We start from the raw sequence: 23,836 nt of genomic DNA on the forward strand, positions 1-23,836 counted from the left end.
GTCGGGGAGTGGGGATTAAACAGATGCCACCTGCCATTTAACAGATCAGTGTAGCATCAAAATGATTTTGAAGCTGCAAAGCAAATCACCTTAAAGTGAACGGGTTCCATTCTGCTTTTATCCACACTTTATTTGTACTTCCAAACTGGGCAAAGATTAGTGTCATATAATAATAGTATTTAATTCAATCTTTTTTAAGTTGTGTTATCCTTTAAGTGAAATAAAATCTTTCTTGTTCAATCTCACCAAGTTGGGGTGCTGTGTAAAATGCAAATAAAAGCAGAATGCAATGGTTAGCTAATTCCAATAAACTCATATTTAGTACAAAGCAGAACATAGAAGTCATTTCAAAAGTTTAAACTGAAAAAATATTAGCTCATTTTGAAGCAGAAATAAGTCTCAAAAAAGTTGTAACAGGGCCATGTTTACTACTGTGTAGCATCCAGTCTTCTTTTAACAGCAGTCCATAAATTTTTTGGGAGCTGAGGAGAGAAGCTGCTGGACTGATGTTGTCCTATTCTTGTCTGATATAAGATTCGTGGTGCTCAACACTTCTGGGTCTTGTTTGTCGCATATTTCATTTCCGGTTGTACTAGATGGGCACTAAACACAGCTCCATACCATCACTGATCATGCTTCTCCTTTTTAATCTGGGGACGTAGTGTCCGTGTTTTGCAGAAAGATTTTCGGGTTTCAATTTGTCTCACCACAGAACAGTTTTCCAGGGAAGATGCTTCTGGATCGTGTTCACATACAGCTTCTTTGCACGATAAAGCTTTAACCTGCACAGCAAACTGTGCTCACAGACAATTTCTGGAAGTGTTCCTGAGCCCATGCTGTGATTTCCATGACTAAATCATGCCTGATTTTAGTGCAGCGTTGCCTGAGGGCACGAAGATCACGTGCATGCAGCGTTGATTTTTGTCCTTATCCTTTGCGCACAGAGATTTCTTCAGATTCCCCGAATCTTTCATGACATCATGTACTGCAGATGATGAGATTTTCAAAGTCCTAACAATTTGACAAACATCATTCTGAAATTGTTCCACAATTTGCAGACACACTTTTTTCCCAGATCAATGAACCTCTGTCCATCTTTACTTTAGAGGAGCTCTGCCTCTTTAAAATGCTCCTTTTATACCCGGTCATGTCACTGACCTGTTGCTCATAAACCTGTTTAGTAGTTTCTTTTTAATATCACTTACTTTCCCAACTTTGATGTGATGTGTTGTTGCCATCAAATTCAAAATGAGCTATTATATTTTATGAAATATTAAAATGTCTCAGTTTAATTATCTGTTATGTTTTCCTTGTTTTATTGTGAATACACTATTGGTTTTTATTTATATTTTACACAGTGTCCCAAATTTTTGAAATTGGGATTATACACCAATGTGACACTAATGTTTCTGCAGTGATATAAAATTGTTAATAATTTTTATATCACGCAGCACCTTCCCAGCCGCCAATGAATGTGGGATGGAACCTAATGGGCTCTCAGCTGTCTGTTTACTGGGAACCTGTGGTGGCAATGGAATCAGAATCAGAAGTTTTGGGCTATCAAGTGAGTTTTACTTTCTCAGTTGCTTTCACGGGAACTTGGTACTAGGGCTGGGCCATATTATACCGTTCACGGTAATACCGGTATAATGTTAGGCAACGATAGGAAAATGAAATATCGGGATAGAATATGAGTAAAACGCGCATGCGCAGTGCCTTTGTTTTCATACGCACATGGCCGATTGTTGAGTGAAACAGATGAACCAGAATTGGTTTGTAAAAATGGTGCAACTTCAGTGATGTGGAACTGGTTTGGTGTTTGTCCGTCAGATACACAACAAAGCACATTTTTTTGCAGAACATGCAAGCGGCCGTCGTTATTGTTGCATTTGTCGGACTAAGATGCTCTTAAATCTGGGAGTAATCTGGGTCCTAAACTCAGTACACTTCAGGTCAAACAAACACTGCAGCATCACTGAGAGTTAACTGTCTAAATTCTTTCATCTTTAATAAAACGATCAGCATTGCTGCTTTACCAGGTGTAACTATGAAGTTTAACTTCCAGGCATCCATGAAAACAAAATTTATTACATTTAACGGAGTTAGAAGTTAGCAGGAAGCTAGCGGAAGTTAGCTCGCTAGTTTCGCTAGTTACCTAAGCATGATATAGCATGTTCTGACTGAGAGATTTCTGAAAAAATTCAAACGTACAGCTCTGCTATCACTTCCAACATAAATGAAGGCAGGAAACTAAACAGCAGTGATGTTTGTAGGGTTACTGAAGTTGGGCTAGCTGGTATATAATGATGTGCTACGTGATCGCTAGCGACACGGCTATGTTAGCATAACATAAACAGTGAAGCTGGAGGATGAACACTAAGGTTCCTCATGGTTAGAGACAAATGCAATCGCATGGCAGGATGCTGTAAACGGACCAAACGTCAGTCAGGAGAACAACTGAGATAATCCATCCACAATACAAGGCTAGTCATTAATATACTGCAACAACATGGGAATAGAGCAGCTGCCAGAGAATTCAACATCAATGAATCAATGGTACAGAAGTGGAGGAAGCAAGAAGAATGAGTTTAATAAAGTTTGATTTATCTAACTGCTTTGTTTAGCTCAATGTGCCTTATAATCCCGTGTACCTTATGGTCCAAAAAATACGTACTGCACACTACAGTTGAATGTTGCAAAGCACCTCTTTTTAACTTCAGTGGATATTATATATGGTTATGCTCAGGATATGTCAGCCCATTTCTACTGGAAATGCCTCTTGGTTAAACTTTCAGCAAGGAATTTGCATTTGCACTGTTACATTTTTATAAAGCTTTAATGTACATAAAAACCAGCTTCTTGTTTAAGTGAAAATTAATGGAAGGTTGTCTTTTTGCGCTAGTAATGTTGTGGAGTATTTTGTCTCGCATCAATTATATCGTCAGTTATATCGTTATCGCAAATTTTCAAATATATATCGTGATAAATATTTTTGGCCATATCGCCCTGCTCTACTTGGTACACTAGGTAACCACGAAGCTTATGCATTTGAAGTTGTTATGGTGTTAGAAAACATATTTGCAACCTTGTTTGTGTTCCCCTTTCAGCTGTCATACCATAGGCAGCGACACAAAGAGGTAATCACACTCACAACGGTCAATGCAACAGCAGAGCTGACCCTCCCTGAGGACGATGAGGAGTACATCATCTTTGTGCAGACACTGAGTGAAGGAGGATTAGGGCCGGCATCAGATCCCATACGAATCCACCAGCTAAGTAAGCTCGGTGTTCATGTTTTGTGAAGTTGCAGTGGTTAAATGGTCAAAAACGGAAGGCTGGAAGAATAATTTGAGTTTTCCTCGTGCCCTTCCCTTTAAAATATGCTGCTCTCATACTCCAGAGGAACATAGACAAATGCCAAAATTTGACATATGAATTCACTGGGACCTTTTTCTTTCTTTTTTGCCCATTTTTGTAAATAAAGTCACTTAACACTGTAAATCTGACAGGGACATTTTGTCCTCCCCTGACCCACCCTTAGTCAAGGCCCCATCCCACCTCCCCTGCGCTCTTCTGCGCTTATAGTTTGCTGAAATATGCAACACAATCCATCTCTGTCACAGACTCGCTTTGGCTAGATGCTATTGGTGTCCTGTGGGACTCCAGCGGGGGCTATTCCCCTGCCCTAAATGCTACTTTGCATTGTTGAACTTTTGTGTCGTATCCCTGAAAACAGAAAGAGGTAGAATTCAACATGGGTTTTTTTGTTAAATGGGCTCATCATTCCCGGAGGAGCAGGAAACGCGCTGTCTGGCAGAGTCATTTTTATCAAGTATATTATGTAGTGAGAAAGCAGCGATTGAAGCAAACTGCATCAGTGTTCTGGGTCCTTTACACTCACTTCCTCTAATACATTTTTTACCCATGCACTTAAAAGCCAGCACACAAATGAGTTTGCACCACATTTTAAGTAACCCCATGAAACGTCAGCATGCATATTTTATGTTTTGACAACCTAAGCGTGTTATTCTCAGCAGCTGACAGAGCAGAGAATTGAAACTTTGGGTTAGAAATGTGTGTTTCAGACGGATGTCAGCCACGGTGCTTTTACCTTGTTTTTCTTGTTTCCCAGGTATGAGCGCCCGTGGCTCCAGAGCCTGGAGTGTGGAGATCTCCCCCCTCTCCCTGTTCCTCACCATCGCAATATCCTCATTCAGGTCATCGTTGTGACACAAACAGACTCTGCTCTGTTTTTCAGCATTCACTATTGGCTCTTGTTTTGTTTTGTTTTCTTTAATTTGTGAAAGTGGTCAAGGTTTTTTCTTTTCTTGCATTTTTTTAAGGTACCGCATATTTTTCTCCCAGTGTTATTTTGCAAGTATGCAGCAGCACAAGAGAAGAGTGTGCTGTCAGACACTTAATTAACAGTAAACGCTTGCTTTTTTTTTCTTACATAAGTCTGTTTTGACATTTTTGCGGGTTGGGAACAATGCTCCATTTCTACTCTTTTTTGACTCTAGAATGATACAGATGCCTTACTTCCATTCATGTGCCAAAGTAGTTGCAGCCTTCTCGTTGTTATTGCTAAGATAGCTACATGCTTTCCTCAACATTTTATTCCTCACTTTTCTTATCACGAAGGTCTCAGTGAACCTTGCAGAAAGCCCTGCAGAGAAGTTTATGATTGTTTGTTTGTTTCCTTGTATTTCTGAGTTTTCAGTTCTCCTCTCCAAAATCAGAAAGTAGAGACATGTTCATTCACCTGTGCCCGTGCCTTGGAGATTCTTGTATCGGCGTCACTTATAGACACTGGTTAGTGGTACTTAGCGTTTCAGAACATACTGCAGCCATCTCCATCTTTACGTGATCCTTTAAAAGTCGGTTGTGTCCCAGATGAAACTCATAAAACACCTCATAGTGCCGTTGTCCTCCATTTACCTTTTATCTTTTGATTGTGCGGAGCTGAATGTACCATGAAAGCTCCTAAAAATTTTAATGCCTCACGCTAGTTATAGTTATAGCCTGCCGAATGATGGATTTGACTTTGCTCTGCGTTCACAAATTTTACATTTGCTTGTATACAGTAGTACCGGCAGAGGTGTGTAACTGCCAATGTAATTCCGTTTTTTTGCAGCACCAGTGCTTCAGCGAACTTAAACAGCAGTCATTGAAGTCATTTATCAAAGGAAAATGACAAATGTTCACCGGCTTCAGCTTCTCAGATGTGAGACTTTGTTGTTTAAGATGTAAAACACAGCAAGGTGTACCTTTTATTATATTTCCCTCCACAGTATTCAACTTTGAATGGGATTGCAATGATCTGCCAACAAACCACTATATGAAATCAAAATTAGAGGGTGATCTAGTTACTTTTGTATCGATTTTCTAATCTCACTTTCCTGTTTTCACATTAATTTTTGAAATATGCAGTATTTCCTTTATCTCGCTAGGCTAAAGGTTTTGCCTGGACCCTGTACTACAAAGTGAGTTCAGCATACTCCGGGTATTTCTCCAGTATCAGAATTCAGCTACCCTTACGCTTGGTAAGCTGGTCATCAACTTGATAAGTCAACCCAGGGTTTGACCGGCACGTTCTCGCAAAATGTTCTGCACATTTGACCAATCACAGAGAAAAGAAGATAAAACTATGCAATGGGATAAAATGAAGAGGTTAAAAATGAAACAGTCTGAAACCAACACAGCTGCTGCAGCGTGAGGAAAAGCGCTGTACAGTCGTTTAGTATTAAACGCGCTGTATGAAAGCGTGAGCGTTTAGCCTGTTTGAAGCCAGGAGTGAAAAAATGCCCACTGTGTAACTTTACTGAATTATCGATATCACAGCTCTATCGTTAAAACACAGGAGAATCTGATGGATTATAATCGAATATTCCCTTTAATTAATGTTTAAAAGACAGTTTTAGGTTTTATTCTTTCTGCTGCAGGGCTGGTGGTGTTTAACGGTCTGAGAGTTAAGAATAAATATAAAAAATAGTCAAGTAGCTCCTCTGTTTTAGGATTTTAGGATTACATATTAATGCTTTCAGAACAATAAAATTGTTGTTCAATTTATTCCTGATGCTGATCAGGGAAATTCAAAGATTTCCCTTTAGACCCTCCTGCTATCCACAGATGTGAGGGATGTTTCAGGAATCATGATGCTGTTTTTGGAGAATTGATCAATCAGTAGGAGGTGACTTCATACCTGTTGGTTGCTAAAATGGAACAAAAGCTTCTTTAGCTTCACAGCATGAGTTACTGTGACGATAAAAAGCGAACCACCTTCATAGTAAAGAAAACTCAGGGTTAACCTGAAGTTACCTGGATAGAAATCCCCTGCTTTGTAGTACAGGCCGCTGGTTACTGACCTTTGATAGCACGGAGCAAAGCAAAATGTCATTGAGTCTAATGTCACATTCAAATTGATATTTCCACGGTTGGTTAAAAGAGAAGACTGATACCACTCTCATGTTAGCACATTGACAATGGGACCAGTGCGTAAGCATAGCTTAGCAAACCGTCAGCTTGACTTTGTCCAGTATTCACAGCCAGCACCTCTAAAGCTTACTTATTTGTTTACTTCATCAGATGGGGCACGTCAGATAGTCGAAACAAACAAATTTCTGTATCTGACTAAACTGACAATATCAACAATCTCTTCACACCCACTTCACACTGATTTGCCAGCCGTGTGGAGGTGAGAAAGTAAGCTGGGTTTGAACTTCTCTGTCGCATTTTTTATTTGTTAAACACCTGGTTTTTACACTGAAACATTACCAGTACTTTCAGTTAAAGACTCAAAGTCTCTCTTGGACAATTATTGCATTTTACACCTCACTGCGGTGTCAAAGACAAATTCTTATGCTTCCGACATGGTTGAATTTGCTCTTTCCTAACAGAGCCTGGCACTGGTTCTGTTGTGAATGCACGCACAAGGGTGGTATAGCATCTCTATGATAGAGTTATATAGGTAAGGCAATACAGTTTAAAGAAATGACACAAATAATCTGAACTAAGGAGTCTCTTTGCTTGTTTGGAAGATTTCAGCTGTATTTCTCTCCTCATGTCGACTGAAAGCTCCATAGGTGAAGCTTATTTTGTCAAACCAGTTTAATGCTGATGAGCTAATTTAAAATAAAGCAGCTGCCTGGTTACCAGACACGAAGACACACCTAGTGGCCAATCACAATCCAGAACTCTCATGTCTTTAATGTATGGCATGAAAAAGAAAATCCAATATGTTTGAGCTTTGAAACAAACAAAATGAGCAATCTTTGGATGTTGCCTCGAGCTCTGAGTAAGAGGGATATACATTGTTCACAGTTTTCTGAGTGATTAATGGGAAATACAACTGACTGATTAATCAATAGCGAAAATAATCATCAGTTGCAGCCCCAGTCTACATCCATCTGGGACCACACAGCCAGTGCCAGTCAGCGTATATTCACAGCCATTGCCGTCGGGACGAGAGGTTTAAAGCGCTGCCAATTGTGCCAGTCTGATAATTGAAATCTAGCCACCAGCTTAGACATTATTTGGCTAAATGTGTGGTCAGCTGTGTTTTTAATACTCTGTGAATTTGTTCTTTGTTGTCAGTCGTATTGGTTGTTTGTTTTTTTTTTATGTGGTCCGTGTTGTCATTGTTTATTTATGTATTTCAGCGAAACCCCGCAGCTCAGGTATTCAGACCTGCTTCACTTCATCTTTCAATAGCTCTGAGATGGCAGAAGCGGATAGATCTGAAATGTGTCAGCGCAGGACACAGGGGTCTATTTAACAGTCTGACTTGATGAACGGAAAGCCTGATGTGTGCCAAGATTTAGCAGACATTAAAACATCTTAATAAATTAGAGCAGCCCTGCGGGGTTTCTGTGGGGAAAGGGCATAGGAGTAATGGTACTAATGACACTCACAGAAGGCGAATATATCAGGATTTAGGGAAGACTAAATCAGGACAATCTCATCAAGATGACACGATGAAAGGTGCGTGCGTAAATGTGTACGAGCATGATTGTGCACGGTTATTACCTTAGTCTGCCACATCATGGACAAGTGCTTTCAGACAACCATTTATCTATTTGGAGGGAGGAGGGGGGTTAAACTCATTTCTTGTGCTATGGTTCAAAGCTTTGTGCGACTGAAGCATTGCGGACATTGAACGAGAGCAAAACAAGGTCAATGTGGGAGGTAGAGATTTTTAAAAAGTGAGTTTGACTCAGGGAGGAGTTGAAATGTCTGTCCACTTAACGCAGATTCCTGGAGCGAAGGACTAAGTAAGATTTAAAAACCAGAAAGGGACCCAAATCCAAGGTCACATCAGGTGCATGTGGCAGGTAAAGCTCACATTAAATGTAAAGGTTTACTTCCCCGATGAGTGTTGAAGCTGTCTTTGAATCGTGTTTCGTTGTTTTTGTGGCTCTACGTGTGGTTAATCTGTATACATTCTTTCATCGCAGAATGACATTGTTAGACTAACAGATGTTTACACAGGAAATGCATTATTCTGGCTAATTTATTGATTATATGAACTGGAAAAAAAAGAACTTGTGTCTTTGGGTACATAGAAGCATTGCCAACCTCTGTTTTGTAACGTATCAGTACTGTGGAGATGTTTTGAGTTTGACTTTGATCTTCTTCTTCTTTTTTTTAATGTTTGATATGGTTACTGATTGGGTTTTTTCCCCCTAAAGATTCTGCACAAAGGTCAAGTGTTGTTTTTAAGAGAACAATTGAGAGCCAGAGATTTCTAAATCAAAAGTTGGTGCGCTGAGATCTCCCTTGCCTTCATAAATGATGCTGTACATAGTGTATGTATTTCGTTTGGCTTTTTTAGCAACGTCCCCGCCCTCCCCCAACCGGGAAACCAAACAGTGCTGCTTCCAATTGTAATTCTCAGTCAAACCCTGAATCTGAAAAATACATGAGCAGAGAGTAACATTTCCTAGCAGCTGCTATCACACACAGCCTTTTGGTGCAGTGACACAAACACCTACCTGTTACAAGGTAGCCGGCCAGTGCACAGTGGATAATACGAGTGGTATTATTCACGAGTACTTTTTGTCTTTTTATACCAATACAGCTTTACGGTTTTCAGAAAAGGCTAATTTGATCCTAAAATAAGTGCGAGTAGTTTCATTGGATTTCTAAGTGCGGACAGACTTTACGATTACAGCTCTGGGTTACAACGCTTGGCCTTTCTGTCGTGACTCCTCAAAATGTTCATGTCGAGGTGATCTCCGTGAGATCGTGGCAGCAGCGTTTTCACATTGAAAAGTCATCAGCTGATCTTGATATGCTGAAGCTGTGCATGTATGATATCGTTTGGTGCATTTGTGTTTTCTAAATGAGGGAGTTAATAAAAACAATTCATTGAGGGTTCCTGTCTTGGATTTTTTTTTCTGAATTATATGTGTGCTGCTGTCATTTACAGCATCAGCAGTTTTAGTGTGTTTTACTGCAGGAAGACTTTGAGTGGTGCCTTGGGGCACCGTCAAAGCTATAAAATGCATAATATTATGAAAAAGCGTATAAATGGAAGTAAATGTCAGCGGTAATGTCCTTTTCGGTGGCTAAAGAACACATCTAAAGGGTTTTTTTGTTGGTTTTTTTGCTGCATATACTAATTGTATTCTTACACTGTGTAATAACGACTGCCCTCACAGATATGAAATGCTTTGAATACTAACGTCACACTGTATCAAAAAAATACACAGTCTACAGCACACATCAAGCAGATGGCTTTTTTACTGTAGCCTTCACAAAGAGTACTGCCGAATTTCTTCTGGATTATTAGAGCATATATTTGCTGAACTTCAGATACCTTCCACTAAAACAACAGAATGACAGGGAAAGCTGCTGTGAAATATTGATTGAGCCCAGTGTTGCAGAGATGCTTTTAAGATAATAAGAGGGAGAGGACCCTGTGAAGAGATCAATATGAAGGGGAAGTGAAGAAAAGATAGGTTTCTCCCTACATACCACAGATCATCCGTAATGAGCTAGTGTGTCAATACTTTGGCCGGGGCTCCTCGCATACCACTGGCCACTAAAGAGCATCAGGCCACTGTAACTTGTCTGCAATTAGTGGAATTTTACACCAGACTAAGGGGAATGTATTTATGTCCGATTAGTATACTCATGGTGGTCACCTTAGCTCGAAAACTGCAAAGTGCTTCGCATTCAAATATCCCTTAGAGAGATATTGGCTGAGACATGATTGGTGTATATTGCCTCCCAATGCAGCAGATGCTGTGGCACGGTTGCTACGGATTGCAAGTGTCAATACTGCCCCCTAATGGTCCCACCATCCCAGTGCATCTGTCCAGTGTGAGGCAGTAAACTGGACATGAGGCAGTGCCTGCAGTATGACTGCACCGAACAGGTACACTGAGAACCAGAGACGGAACAGGCAGTCATATTCTGATTCATACCCAATGTTGAGTCGGTTCACAGTTTTAGAGGTAGAGGTTAACCTAGAAAATCAGTAGAATAATCCTTTAATTGTCCCACAAGGGGAAATTTGGGTGTAACAGCACCAAGAAAGACACATATACAAACAAACAGTACACAAGACACAGAACAGAAACACACAATTTTTACATATTTTACATATATGTACATAATTTTTACATATTTAAAGTATTATTGAAATAGAATTGAAGAATTAAAGTGAAGGTTATATCACAACACCAGTGTCTTCAAGGGGCTTCATATTGTAAGGTAAAGAGTCTACAATAACAGACGACCCCCTATGTTAAAGCACTTGGTGATGGTGGGAAGGAAAAACTCCCTTTCAACAGAAAGAAGCCAGCAGCAAAACCAGGCTCAGGGAGAGGCAATCATGGGGGTGATGGGAGGAAGACAGTTCAGTTTAATTTAATTCATACAGTGCCAAATCACAATAACAGTCTCTTTAAGGCTCTTTATATTGTAAGATGATGACCCTACAATAATAGAGCGAAAATCCCCAAAACAGACAATCCTTTGTGAGCAAGCACTTGGCAACGGTGGGGAGGAAAAACCACCCTTTAACAAGACGAAACCTCTGGCAGAATCAGGCTCGGGTAGGGGCAGGCATCTGCCACGATTTGTTTGGGGTGATGGGAGGAAGTCAGGAGAAAAGACACACTGTGGAGGAGAGCCAGACATTATTAATAGCTGTGGTGTATAAACACAGAGTGTGAAAATAGATGAATGAAAAAGAAACGCTTCCCAGTGCATCGTGGGAAGCCCTCAGCAGTCTAAGCCTAGTGCAGCATAATTAAAGTAAAAATATGTGTGATCGTTTGCTTCGGCTGATGGTCTGTGATACGATCCGCCTGGTAGTGGCCCTTCCACCCCACACCGTTAGGTGGTGCTGTTTGTCCCTCGGCATTCCCAGTGGCCCAGAAGAATCATCGAAGAAACGAGTTGTTTCCTGCGTTACACATGTACATAGCACCACATTAAATGATGGCTTCTTCAAAGAAGAAAGGTTTAAAGAGCAGTGGCCCTAAGGACAGTAATTTGGACACCAACGACGAGGACAAAACCGAATTGTGCCCCGGTTTCAGAGACGTGGACGCTTTTGTCAAAGTAAGTAAACAAATCCGGAGTTCATGCTAGCAGGCAAGAAAGCAACGTGGATGCCTGATAGCTGGTTGAAAACATCCACAGCAAGCTGTTGAGACGAGGTGACTTTTATACAGGTGATTGTAAAGGTAAAGGTCGACGGGTCTGGAGTGTCTTTGCTAAATCGTTAGAAATGTGGAAGTCTGTAGTTAACAGTTATTATCATGCAGTGTTGCAAGTAACGGACGAAAAGTGATAGAAATCCAGTCAAAAAATATCTCCTGGGACCAACCACATACTCTATTAAAGTCTTTGGTTAAATAGCCTCTGTTTATATAAAGTCAGCAGAGCCAGCAATGACAAAGTAAGAGCATTTTAAATTATTCAATAAGCACTATATCCATGCTGCTTTTCCCTGTGGATAAACCTTATTGTTCCCTCAATATGATGTAATAACAGTAACTAATAGGGAACAGCAGTGTTTCCGTGCCCTTTATTTTTAATTATAATCAATTTCAATATATTGAAAATGGCTTTAAACAGTAACTAACAGCTCAATCTTTTTCTCTACAGCATGGGTTTGGTGCTGTATTATCAGCCACCAAAGCATCTGCCGGCCTGCCTCAAGCTGGGGATGAATATGATTTCTATCGGAGCTTCCCAGGATTCCAGGAGTTCTGTGAAAGTCAAGGAGATAAGCTCCTGCACTGGTGAGAATATAGTGTGTTGTTGCATTATTTTATTTTTTAAATTCACAGATTCAACAATGCATTCAGTGAGTTGATCAGAATCACAATACTTTATGGATCCCTGGGGGAAATTATGTTGATTACAGTGCTCCAGTACAAACAGTAACAAAAACAGACAATACAAGAAGTAAGACATAGCACAATATATTCATATGTATATATTGTGTAGTCCTGACAAACTATGTTGTTGAGGTTTGAGGCAACACTACAGTTTTGCAGCAGCACACTCCACTTATAATGAAAACTGAGCTTAATGATAATCAGACCACATGAATCTCTTAAACCATATCTGTATACCAAACATATATTAACTCATTTTAAAAAGTAATTTCCATCTATACTCACTTGCCTGTAAATGTATATTACATTTCCATCATTATTTTTAAAGTGTATTTTGCAAAAGTCTCAAGCCACCCGTCATTTCATGTCAGTGCAGAAATTTACTGAAATATGCAAATGTAGATACAAATACAGTATAGAAGACAGAGACAGTTGGTACATTTCTAATGAGTTTGAAAGTCAACATTTGGTATGATCGTTTTTATCCTTCAACACAGCCTGAAATCTGTTAGGTAAGCTCTGTTATCATTTCTTTAAGTAGTCTTCGGAAATGTTTCTCCAGGCTTCTTGGAAAACATTCAGGGCTCGTCTTTGGCTGCCCTCTGTTTCATGACAGAGGATCCACCATGTTTTTCAGGTGGCTGTAGACACTCAAGGTGTAAGACCTGTTGCCACTGATTTTCAATCCAGTTCTTGTGTAATTTGTCATATCTCACCCTTACCTCCCTGTTTTCCTTAACAATGGCTTCCTGACAACCACCCTTCCACTGAGACAGTTTCTGATTACTTTAATACTCTTTACCTGTTGTACATAGTTTTTAATGCCTACCACTATTTCCTTGGGCCTCCATTTTTCCACTTTCATTTTTTTTTTAAACAACATACTCCACACCATGTATGCCAAATTTTCAGCTAATAGCTCAGTGGGAATCACATTGTTGGCGCAAAAATGCTATTTTTATGTCAGACATTTCGTTTCACGGGCATAAACTAGCGTTTTTCATAGATTCATCTAAAGAAATGAGACCAAAAGGATGTTTTTTAAGCAGGCTTCTAGTAGCAAAATGCCTAAAGATACAGTTGGCTGTTTGCCAAGCTATGTGTAGGCACAGCACTGGTTCATCGTTTCAGTTGGGTTTCAGCTTGCATGATTCATAGGTCAGTGTTAAGTGGCTTAAAAAATATTTCTCTGAACATGATCAGATACAAGTACTGGATTAAAAATCAGTAAAAAAAAGCAACCAGTGTCCAAAAGCCTTTGAAATACTTCGAGAAAGCCTGGAGAGCTGTTGCTCAAGAGAAAAGCACTTTAAAAAAAATAGCAAGAAGATCTGGCATCTTGGAAACGAAATACAAAAAATGAACTCAAGACTTTTGCTCATACTCTACATGTACGTGTGATGCTTCTAGCAAACAAGATCGGTGATCGTTTGCTTCGGCTGATGGTGGGTTATAAACGTAACTGAAAGTAACACACCAGTATTAAGTTGTTATGTGTTGGGTTTGATATGTGTTTGGGATTAGTAGGATCTGTAGTATTTTACTGACTGATAGTTATTGCTTAGTCGCTCGCACTAATTAGAAATCTGCTGACATCTCAGTGTAAAAGAATGCACGAGGGCAGCTGTAGACACGATAACTGGCGCCTGATATCGGTCACGGCCACCTCAGTTCCTGCAAAACAAGCAACTCTCCCCACCTGTTTTAACCAATCAGACAGATGCACATTCTCAGATAAGACTTTGTGTAATGCCTAGATATCTCCTCTTTTTTTGGGAAATTGGCTGCTGCTAACTGCTTGCAGACTGTTTTCTGAACAGAACAGATCCATAATCATCCAGTGCTTTAATAAATACACCAAAAGATGAAGTGTATCGACTGGTGATTCCTAAAAGTGGATAAACAATTGTGCGACATATGGCACTGGGACTTCTTACACAAGTAGAGCGAAAACACAGTGATAATTATAAATAATGTGGCATAACAAAAGATCTATCAGCCTTAGTAAGCGATCAGACCCATCCAGGATGCATACGTGGCTGGCTGCCTTGTTATTAGAAACTCGTAATTGCTGGACTTCTAGATTAAAACACAAGGTAGCAGTTTTCAAACTAAACAGGGGTCAGCAAAGGTTTCCAGACGTCTCCCACGAGGCTTTAGTGCAGACGTACCCTTTGACACGCATGCAGATGAGTTGTTTTATTGAATAACTAACCTGTCACTAGCTGTGCATCAGTAATCAAAATGTAATCTTTTCACTGTGCCTCTGTGTTAGTATGAGTCAGATAATGCAGCACCATGGATGCAGATCTCACATGAGAGACCGGAACAAGCTGACAGGGCTGGAGGAGAGGTTCGACTTGGTCGTGGACTCAAATGACGTTATCCTCGAAAGAGTGGTATGACCCGCAGCTTTGGTGTCGAATGAGTTTCTACACGAAAAAGTCTTTGCAAAGTAACCCTGAGCTCTCATGTCTGATTTCCAGGGGATTCTTCTTGATGAAGCTGATGGGGTGAACAGGAGCCAGCAGCCTGTCATGCCTGCAGGGTTCCAGCCTCCAAAAGTTGTCGTTTCCAGCTGGAATCGCAAGGTTGGCTAATTAACCTCTCCGCTATTACACTGCAGATGCCAGTGTCTGCTCTGGGCCGAATTCAAGAAGAAACAATATGTGCCAGACCTGGCAGCCGTTTCTTAAATCGCACGCACACACAAAAAAAAGTTTTTTGAAAGTAGTACGTTTGTTCTACACTTTTTCTAAACAATGCTTTTATGGATCAGGGTTCCAGTCCTAGCAGTCGTTCCGAGACATTTCGACTGCTCCATGCCAAGAACATCACACGACCTCAGCTGAAATTCAAGGAAAAAGTTGACAACAGCAACACGCCTTTTATACCCAAGATCTTCATCAAGCCAAATGCAGTAAAGCCACTTCCATCTTGTAAGACATGCTTTTTACTCTCATATTCTTCCTCATCCTATTGTTTTCTCGTGTTAGCTTTTGATTGCAATATAAACGCGTTGACGCAGGGATGTCAAACTCATTTTATACCACTGAAGCTCTAATTTCTGTCAGTGAAAAGAAGTCTAACTATAAATGTAATGTCTTGATGCATGCTCCTAAAGGAAAAAAAAGTCTAATTTTCCAAAGCTGTCCTGTGGGTGAGCTGATTCTCACCCCCAGGCCTTATGTTTGACACTCCTGCTTTAGCGTGTCAAACTTATTACCTTTCCTGTTCTCCATCCATAGATTTTACCAACAAACAAATGCGTAAAGAGAGGCCTGAGGACCTTGATGTCCCAGCTGCCCTGGCTGACTTCATCCACCAGCAAAGAACTCAGGAACATGTTGATGACATGTAAGCATTCTACCTTGTTTAATATACACATCATATCTTGTTCTATTTTTTATTTTTATTGTGCAACTATACTTGGGATTTTGATCCATGCAGGTTTGCACACCCATACCAATATGAACTGGACCATCTTACAATACCAGAAAATCTTCTGTCTAAGCCAGAACCTCAGGTAATACACTCATGTGTAATGTGTGATTCCTGTAATATGATGCTGTCACTGTTGGTTAGGCCTCTGTCTAATCTGTGGTTTCTTTTCAGATGCACAAACCAGTAGCTGAGACAAAGTTGTCATTTGTTGATACACTGGAGGATTTGGTAGCTCTAAATGAAAAGCTGTGCAAATTGTCTGAATTTGCAGTGGACCTGGAGGTACAGAGCTCATATTCATAGTGTTGTAATGTAATGTAATGTAAAAATTTTGCATCACAAATTCATTTATTTGGACATTTTCAGACAAATTTCACTGCTCACTTTCTTCTTTGTTCTTCATCGCAGCATCATTCCTACAGAAGTTTCCTCGGCCTCACCTGTCTGATGCAGATCTCCACCAGAGAGGAGGACTTCATCATCGACACCTTGGAGCTCCGCAGCGAGATGTACATCCTGAATGAGGCATTCACTGACCCCTCCATTGTCAAGGTAATGGAGACACTCCCCAATCATTTTCCCTCTGTATCCTGCTCTGCTCTATCAACAGCAGATGAGATTACATGTCTGGTTAGATTTGGTTTGAGGTGGGCAGGTGCACAGTCGGCAGCTGTTTTTAAAATTTTAATCTCAGTTCTGAATTCGTTACAGTGCAGTGGACAGGCATGACCTGTTGTTCTGGTACATGATCAGTGCAGTAGATAACTGGGGGAAAAATCTGTCTAAAGTGTGAAAATGTACTTTTTTTTGTGCTGCATACTCTGTGTTATGTCGTTCCAGCGGTCCAATGACAATTGCAGCACCAGCGTGTCATGCAGGTCAAGGGTTGCCTTTTACAGCTTTGGTAGCACTATGATGCATACAGTTAGGTTCAGCCAGTTAACATCCTTCTGGTGCCAATTTATTCCTGTGCAACTCAGTGAATTTCATGCATTCTGTTCATGAAGACTCTCTTACCCTTTGCTCAGCTCTTGTTATCAGTTTCTTTGTCTTTAAGTGTTTTTTCTTTTTAAACAGGCCCACACAAAGAGGCAGAAAAATAATGTACTGTCACACCAGCAGGCACCTTATGATCACCAGTTTGTTTGTAAAGCACCTTGAGGTGACTGCTGTAGGGACTCGGCGCTGGTTAAAAGTGCATGATTTGACACTAAGGTCATTCAAAAAGCCAAGTCCAGTTTACTGTATCTTGGGAAGAAATCATTTACCCTGTTGGGATTTATAAATAGCTTATGAGCTCTATCAATAAAGTAATCATAAATGGGTTTACATACCAGTTTTTGGTGTTTGTACCTACATGTGAATGATTTCCCTGTAATGTGAAATACATATTTAAAGAGAAGCAGTCTGGTGGTCTAACTACTTGTCTTTCTGTTTTTTAAAGCCATTACTTTCCCACATCTCAGAACTGAAAATGCACTTAAAATAGCCCCAAGGGAGTATATCTTCCTTGGGGCTATATCTCATCATCTCCTTTTTGATATTACATGGAGGCCTTTTGGGAAAAAAAGAATCTTCACCAGTGTAATGATTATAAGTTTGTAAAGTTAAAACCCCCCTGAGCCGGAATTTGTTTGAGGTGTCCTTATTATTTTCAAACACATCCGATAAAGTTGGCAAGCGTCCCGCGGTGTGTGTGGGAGCAGACATGACTCACTCACTGTAGGACACCTGTGAAAAAAGTGTGGTGCGTAGGCTTTAAACCACTGAAAGATTTGCGAAAATGATCCAAATGTTACATAGCATGTCTCCACTTTTTTTCAAAAGAAAATATATAGATATAAAATGAGTCTTAATTGTTTTTCTTTATTAAATAAGCTGGTTCTGCACCGGTGAGGTTTCAACACTTCATGTTTTTTGTTCGTAGGTTTTTCACGGTGCAGATTCTGACATTGAATGGCTCCAGAGGGACTTTGGCTTGTATGTTGTCAACCTTTTTGACACACATCAGGCAAGCCGGGCTCTCAACCTGGCCAGGCATTCCCTCGACCACTTGCTAAAACACTTCTGCAACGTGGACTCTGACAAACGTTACCAGCTGGCTGACTGGAGGGTTCGGTATGGTGACTCCTGGTTATTGAATGCATAGTTTTATACTTTTCACTTAGCTTCAAGCGTTGTATGGTTGTTTTGGGGGAATTAAATATAGTCCACATTTGTCCACATAGCCCCTTGCCAGATGAGATGGTGCAGTATGCCCGGACAGACACCCACTACCTTCTTTATATCTACGACTGCGTGAGGGTACAGCTTCTCGACTTCAACCACGGACAGCCTGGTTTGCTGCAGAGTGTCTGGAACAAGAGCAGCAGCATTTCCCTCAAGGTGTGCACTTCATACACCATGAAGATTAAAGTGACACTTCCTTAATAGTCTTGTTCAATTCTAATAGTTCCATTGGAGTCTTTAATGCTTCCATAATTTTTACATTTCCACACCATGACCTCTCAAGATTTTCTGACATTTGTCACGATTCGCCATGTGCCCCCCCTCTCTTCTCAAACAGAAATATGTGAAGCCTATCTACACAGAAGAGTCATATTTGGAGCTGCAGAGGAAGCAGAAAAAGTCTTTTAACACCCAGCAGCTCACTGCCTTCAGACTGCTGTTTGCCTGGAGGGACAAACTGGCCAGGCAGGAAGATGAAAGCACCGGGTAGGCTGCCTGGAAATGGATGGACTTCTTGTTCTGGAAATTTGCTGGAGCTTTTTTTTCCCCTCTCTCTAGCTTATCCTTCCTGTCCAGCTACATATTACAGTCCAAATGATTTAGGGTTTGGAAGTCGTAACATGTTTTAATCCAGTGTTACCTGTGTGTTTAGATACGTCCTGCCCACTCACATGATGATCAAAATATCTGAGGAGTTGCCAAGGTAAGTTGACTATATTTCTCTTCTCTTTCCTCTTTTTTTTCTCCTTTTTCTTTTTTCCGGTTCTTGTTGTTTTCACTGTGGAGTAGATGAATTTAATGTTTTTATTCATAACCTCCAGCTCAGTATTTTGTCTTTACCTACTCAGGGAGCCTCAGGGCATCATTGCCTGCTGTAACCCCGTGCCCCCACTGGTGAGGCAGTACAACAATGAGCTCCATTTGTTAGTGCAGCAGGCCAGGGAAATGCCCCTCCTTAAGGTGAGGAAAGATGAGTGGCAGCAGGGGGGGATGTTTTGGGGTTTTTTTCTCCCCTCTTGGTATTATAAGTTCAATGTTTGAGATGTCACTGATGATTTGAGGGACCAGGATCAGTCAAATATTGCAATATCTTTTGCATTTCACACAGGCTGAGATTGCTGCGCAGAAGAAGAAAGGACTCACGCCCATTAAAAAGGTTTGCTTAAATTCCAGTTGATTTTGGAGGTTGAATGACTGCAGGGGAAATGAATGTGGTTTTATATCATTTTCCAGCCTGAGGTCCCGTTGTTTGGTCCCCATGATACATCCAGGGTTTCCGAGAGCGACCCCCCTCAAATTTCTGCTGATGGTAAGCTTCATGCTCGTGTGTGCTTTGCATCGCTCAAACGATAGCAGATTTCAGCCCATTAGGCTTTGTATTGATGCATCCATTAATTTATTTTTTCAGATCTGCCAGTTAAGCAGGGGATGCTGTTCTCAGAGGATGAGGACGTAGATGTACAGAAAGAAAGCGGTCTCGTGGCATCAGCTAAAATCACACTGTTTGAGGTGGAGATTAACATTTAGTTTATTCAGAGTGAGATGATTTGTGTGTAACTGTGGTGCGAAATGTGAGATCTCTGCTCTTTGTTAAAGGAGGTGGAAATAAAGGATGACCAGGAGTCAAGCTCAGCGGCTCAGATGAAAGCCAGACGTATTATTGAGTCCTTTGAAAACCCCTTTAGAATGGTAAGAGGCAGGCAGTGATTTACCCTCAGTGCTGGTTGTGTGCCACCGAACTTGAGGTTCAGTATTCATTTGTCTTCCTTTTGGGATTTCAGTATTTACCCTCCACTGATGTGCACGTCAACAAAAATGCCAAGTTTGACCCGTCTTCAAAAATATTCGAGGTAATCAAAGAGCTCTATTCACCGATCCATATCCTGTTTTTTTTTTTTTTTTCGTTTTTTTCGTTTTTTCGTTTTTCTTTTTTTCTTCTTCGTCTTTTTTTTCTGTTTAGTTTCTTTTTTTTCTTCTTCATCTTTTTTTTAATTTTTTTTTTTTTTTTAAACCTCGTCCCTGTTTGAACATTCACAGCTACAAACTTCTCACCTTGACAGATCAGTAAAAGGTGGAAACTACAGAGTGTTGAACAGCAACAGACTGAATTAGAGGCCAAGAAGAAAGCCAAGCAGGAAGCCAAAGAAATGGCAAAAAAGCAGACGGGTAACAGGGTTAATTTACTCTAAATTGATCATTTTCTTTCACCCATAATTCATGTTCCTCATTGTTTTTAATGTTGACTTCCATAGAGGAAAGGACAAAGGCTAAACAGAGTTATCAGGAGTCTCTCAAGAACGTCGCCACAGTTCGCCAGCAAGTAGCAGTGAGTCACTCACTTTCTGTTCCTGCCATTTTCTCTTTTCAACTTTAGATGGGCTTCGGTGTCCCTGTGGCGTGAGAGTTATACTCACTCAAGAACATGTTAAAGCCTCTACATTAATGGCCAGTTTAACCCTCTGCTCTGCCCCCCATTTTCTGATGATGCCTTTGGTTTTTCTGCACATAAATACAGTGACTCATAAGCGAGTAAAGCACTTTTACCAGTCTGCAGCACTGGCATTGAAGTGGCCTTTTAATATTTATGTCTGTCACATGATGTGTCTGGGGAAACAGAATCCGCAGCGGGGGACTAGAGCATTAAGAGACTCATCCTTTACTTATCACGTGATATTTATTTATTTTTTCTCCCCTGGAGAGCGACAATAGCTCCTTTCTGCCCAAAAGCCCATCTACTGGGATTACTGCTTTACACCCACCTGGTTACTCATGCACAGTCTTTCCACCATAGTGCTTTTTTAAATACTCTGTCCCCTCTACCTTTCACCATCTGAGGCTTTGCCATCATTTGTTTGAGTGAACACTAATGGCGTGCACCAGACTAATCCTCTGTGTGATGACTGTTTCAGTGAAAACTTGGTTTTAAGGCACTCCCTGCTGAATTGGCACCCTCATATAAGCACGTTGGCACCATCTGGTGGCGTGCATCGTAGTCGGAGATGTTGGCAGCAACGCTTGAAAGTAACAGTCGTCAACTTGCCAACTTCAGCAGAACATTGGCAGTTTCGGCTAACTGTCAGTTTCAGCTGGCACTTGGGCAATGAAGTTTTCTTGTCTAATTACTAATTATTTGAAAGAAAGCTCAGTGATTTTTGGAAGCTCCTGCTGCTCTGATATAAATAATATTACAAAAGGGTTGTGCAGTGATTTGGTTGTTCACCAACAGTGGCATGAGAAAAATACAACTTGCTAGTGAGCAAAATGAAATGAGCTGAATAGACTAATTTGCTTGGGAAATAAAATATGCAAATTAACAGTTTAGCTTAAGGAAGCACTGCTGTGGCATTTTCAATGTAAACAGAAATGTGTGTTTTAGGTTATAAGGTAATTATTCACAATAATGTTTTCACTTTGTAAGCTTTAAATCCAGGTGTCCTGCTTCTTTGGAGTGAAAACAACGTATAATCTTCGTTGTAACATTATGTAATTCTCCAATCTTGATACAGCTGACTCGTAACAAGCAAACTGTCAGAAGACAGATTCTATGTAGGCTTGTATACACCATAAATATATACATTCACCAGGTACTACATTATGTACACCTTCCTAGCCCCCTTTTGCCTTCAGAACTGCCTCAACTCTTTTGTTATCCACCTTTTATTCAACAAGGTGCTGGAAATATTCCTCTTAGATTTTGGTGGCACAGCATAAATGCAGCTCAGCAGAGCGTTTAGAGCATGTTGCACTGTGAAGCTCGTGTTCCACCACATCCCAAAAGGATGTCATGTTGAACATCTGAGCTTTGTGACGTGCTGTGTTGTCCTGCTGTAAGCAGAAGAGAGTACAGTACGGTGATAAAGAGGTGGAGATAGTCAGCAGCAGTACTCAGGCTGTGGCATTTCAACCATGCTCAGCTGGTACTCCTCGTTTTCTTTCAGCTCCTCCCTTTAGTGGTTGTCACAGAGGATCTTCTGCACAGCCTTATCCCTAGCACCGTATCACCTTATCCCTAGCATCTTCCTCTTTCACACAAAGAAGTGTACTCCATAGTGCCAATCCATGGTGGCAAATGGGGAGGGTTGTGTCAGGAAGCATCCAGAATAAAATCTTGGCCAAATTAAATATGCGGATCATCAAGACAAGTGTGCCAAGAAAATGTTCCTCACACCATTCCTCCATCAGAAGCCTGAAATGTTCATACAAAGGATGTGTGCTTTCATGTTGCTTACACCAAATTCTGACCCTACCATCTTAATGTCGAGGCAGAAATGAAGACCAGGCAGTCTTATTCTAATCTCCTGTTGTCCAGTTTTGGTGAGCCTCAGTGAATTGTAGCCAGTTTGCTGGTCTTCTGCTACTGAAGACCATCTGCCTAAAGATTCAACATACTGTGCTTTCAGAGATGCTCTTCTTTTGGTTGTAGCAAGTGGGGGGTTTTTTGTTTCTTTGGACTTTCTGTCAGCTCAAAGCAGTCTGGTCATTGGATATTTTTGCATAATTTGACCGTTCTCTGTGAAATGTTTAAACAGCAAAACATTGAACTAAAAATCATCAGATATAGAATAAGGGGTCACATGCATTCAAGACTGGGGATAAACTCTAACTAGTTTGACAGTGTCTACATTTACAGAGGTGCTTATTAAAGTGATCATTCTTTGTATTTTACTGAATGCAGTGTTACTGACCTATTTAATTAGGAATCCTCAAACGCCGGCGGAAAGAAAAGAGAGCGAGTCGACAGTGAGGTTGGAGACTTGACTCCCAAACCAAGCAAGAAGTTAATGAAATCTGCAGAGAAACCCCAGAAGACAGAAGTAACTCCTCAAGACAGCTTCAAGCCCTTTGACTACAGTCAGTCAGACCTCAAAGTCTTTGCTGGTACGCATATCATTTTTTTATTACACTGGGTGAAACCACGGCTTATTTTTCATTCATTTGCAGTTGTTTTAAAATCTAAAAAAAACCCATTTAAATTCTGTGCACTCTCTTTTCTTCTACAGGTAACACATCAAAGGATAACACACAGTTTGATCCAAACCGGCAAGCCCACGATTTTAAGAGAAAAGTATGGCTCTGTTAAAATAATTTATTAACCGAACCACATGCAAATATATTCATGTTTAATAATGAATTGCTACATTTTGTGTAACAGAAAACTCCTAAGGGACAGAAAAACAACACTGGTGCTGGCAACCGAAGTATGTCGTACCTGCCTGGAAAATCGGATCGGTAAATATATTCAGCGTACAGAGGTTTTTCTGGCCTTGCTAATTCAAACTCACAGAATATTAACCACTCTGTCCTTTTCTTCCCCCTTACAGAGGATTCCGGCATAACTGGCCCAAAAGATAGGCTGTCTTTGATGCCATTTTCTGTCTCCATTTTAAAACCTTTTCACCCTGCAGAAACAGTGTTTGTCTTTTTTTGTCCTTGTTGTGCAGCCAAGTAAAATCCAGGATTTCAGAATTTAATGAATTTTGAATCAAAAAGTGTCTTTTTCTATCTGCGCACACTTCCTAAATAAAGATTGTTTTAGAAGTAAACCCTGCCTTATTTTTTTATTTGTGCAACAGTATTATGTAGAATTATCACTACCAACTCAGATATTAAAATAATAGTTAATAAAATTGGTCATTATCCTTCTTAGCTTGTGTGAACTATGCTGCATGTGTTCTTTGAAGCACTAGTGTCAGCATCAATCTAGAGCTTTACTTCAAAAGTTCCCGAGCTTAGCTTCTTTATTAGATTTGATTTTACAAGTGTACAGTCTGCTGCAGTGATGCGGACGCTGCACCAGTCCATCATGG

At 40.5% G+C, this 23,836-nt stretch overlaps 2 protein-coding genes across 2 annotated transcripts in view; both read left to right on the plus strand.

Annotated features, from left to right (window-relative positions):
• LOC113013106 (contactin-3-like) overlaps positions 1-9,371 on the plus strand; it is a 46,688-nt gene extending 37,317 nt beyond the window's left edge. Inside the window, exons 21-23 of the mRNA XM_026153729.1 lie at positions 1,452-1,564; positions 3,108-3,276; positions 4,133-9,371. Coding sequence (XP_026009514.1) covers positions 1,452-1,564; positions 3,108-3,276; positions 4,133-4,230 — 380 coding nt within the window. The 3' untranslated portion in view covers positions 4,231-9,371. The remainder of the gene's footprint in view (positions 1-1,451; positions 1,565-3,107; positions 3,277-4,132) is intronic.
• Positions 9,372-11,341: 1,970 nt separating this feature from the next.
• Positions 11,342-23,545, plus strand: exosc10 (exosome component 10). The gene is made up of 25 exons (XM_026154480.1): positions 11,342-11,571; positions 12,121-12,257; positions 14,632-14,755; positions 14,843-14,947; positions 15,136-15,295; positions 15,605-15,713; positions 15,807-15,882; positions 15,972-16,082; positions 16,209-16,352; positions 17,728-17,918; positions 18,029-18,185; positions 18,367-18,515; positions 18,682-18,732; positions 18,878-18,989; positions 19,138-19,185; positions 19,263-19,338; positions 19,438-19,538; positions 19,626-19,718; positions 19,811-19,879; positions 20,090-20,195; positions 20,282-20,355; positions 22,727-22,907; positions 23,030-23,094; positions 23,182-23,258; positions 23,351-23,545. The coding sequence occupies exons 1-25, from the start codon at positions 11,446-11,448 to the stop codon at positions 23,379-23,381; spliced, it is 2,673 nt and encodes an 890-aa protein (XP_026010265.1). The 5' UTR covers positions 11,342-11,445; the 3' UTR covers positions 23,382-23,545.
• Positions 23,546-23,836: the final 291 nt, after the last annotated feature.

Source organism: Astatotilapia calliptera, chromosome 20, assembly GCF_900246225.1.
Source record: "Astatotilapia calliptera chromosome 20, fAstCal1.2, whole genome shotgun sequence".
NCBI lineage: Eukaryota > Metazoa > Chordata > Actinopteri > Cichliformes > Cichlidae > Astatotilapia > Astatotilapia calliptera.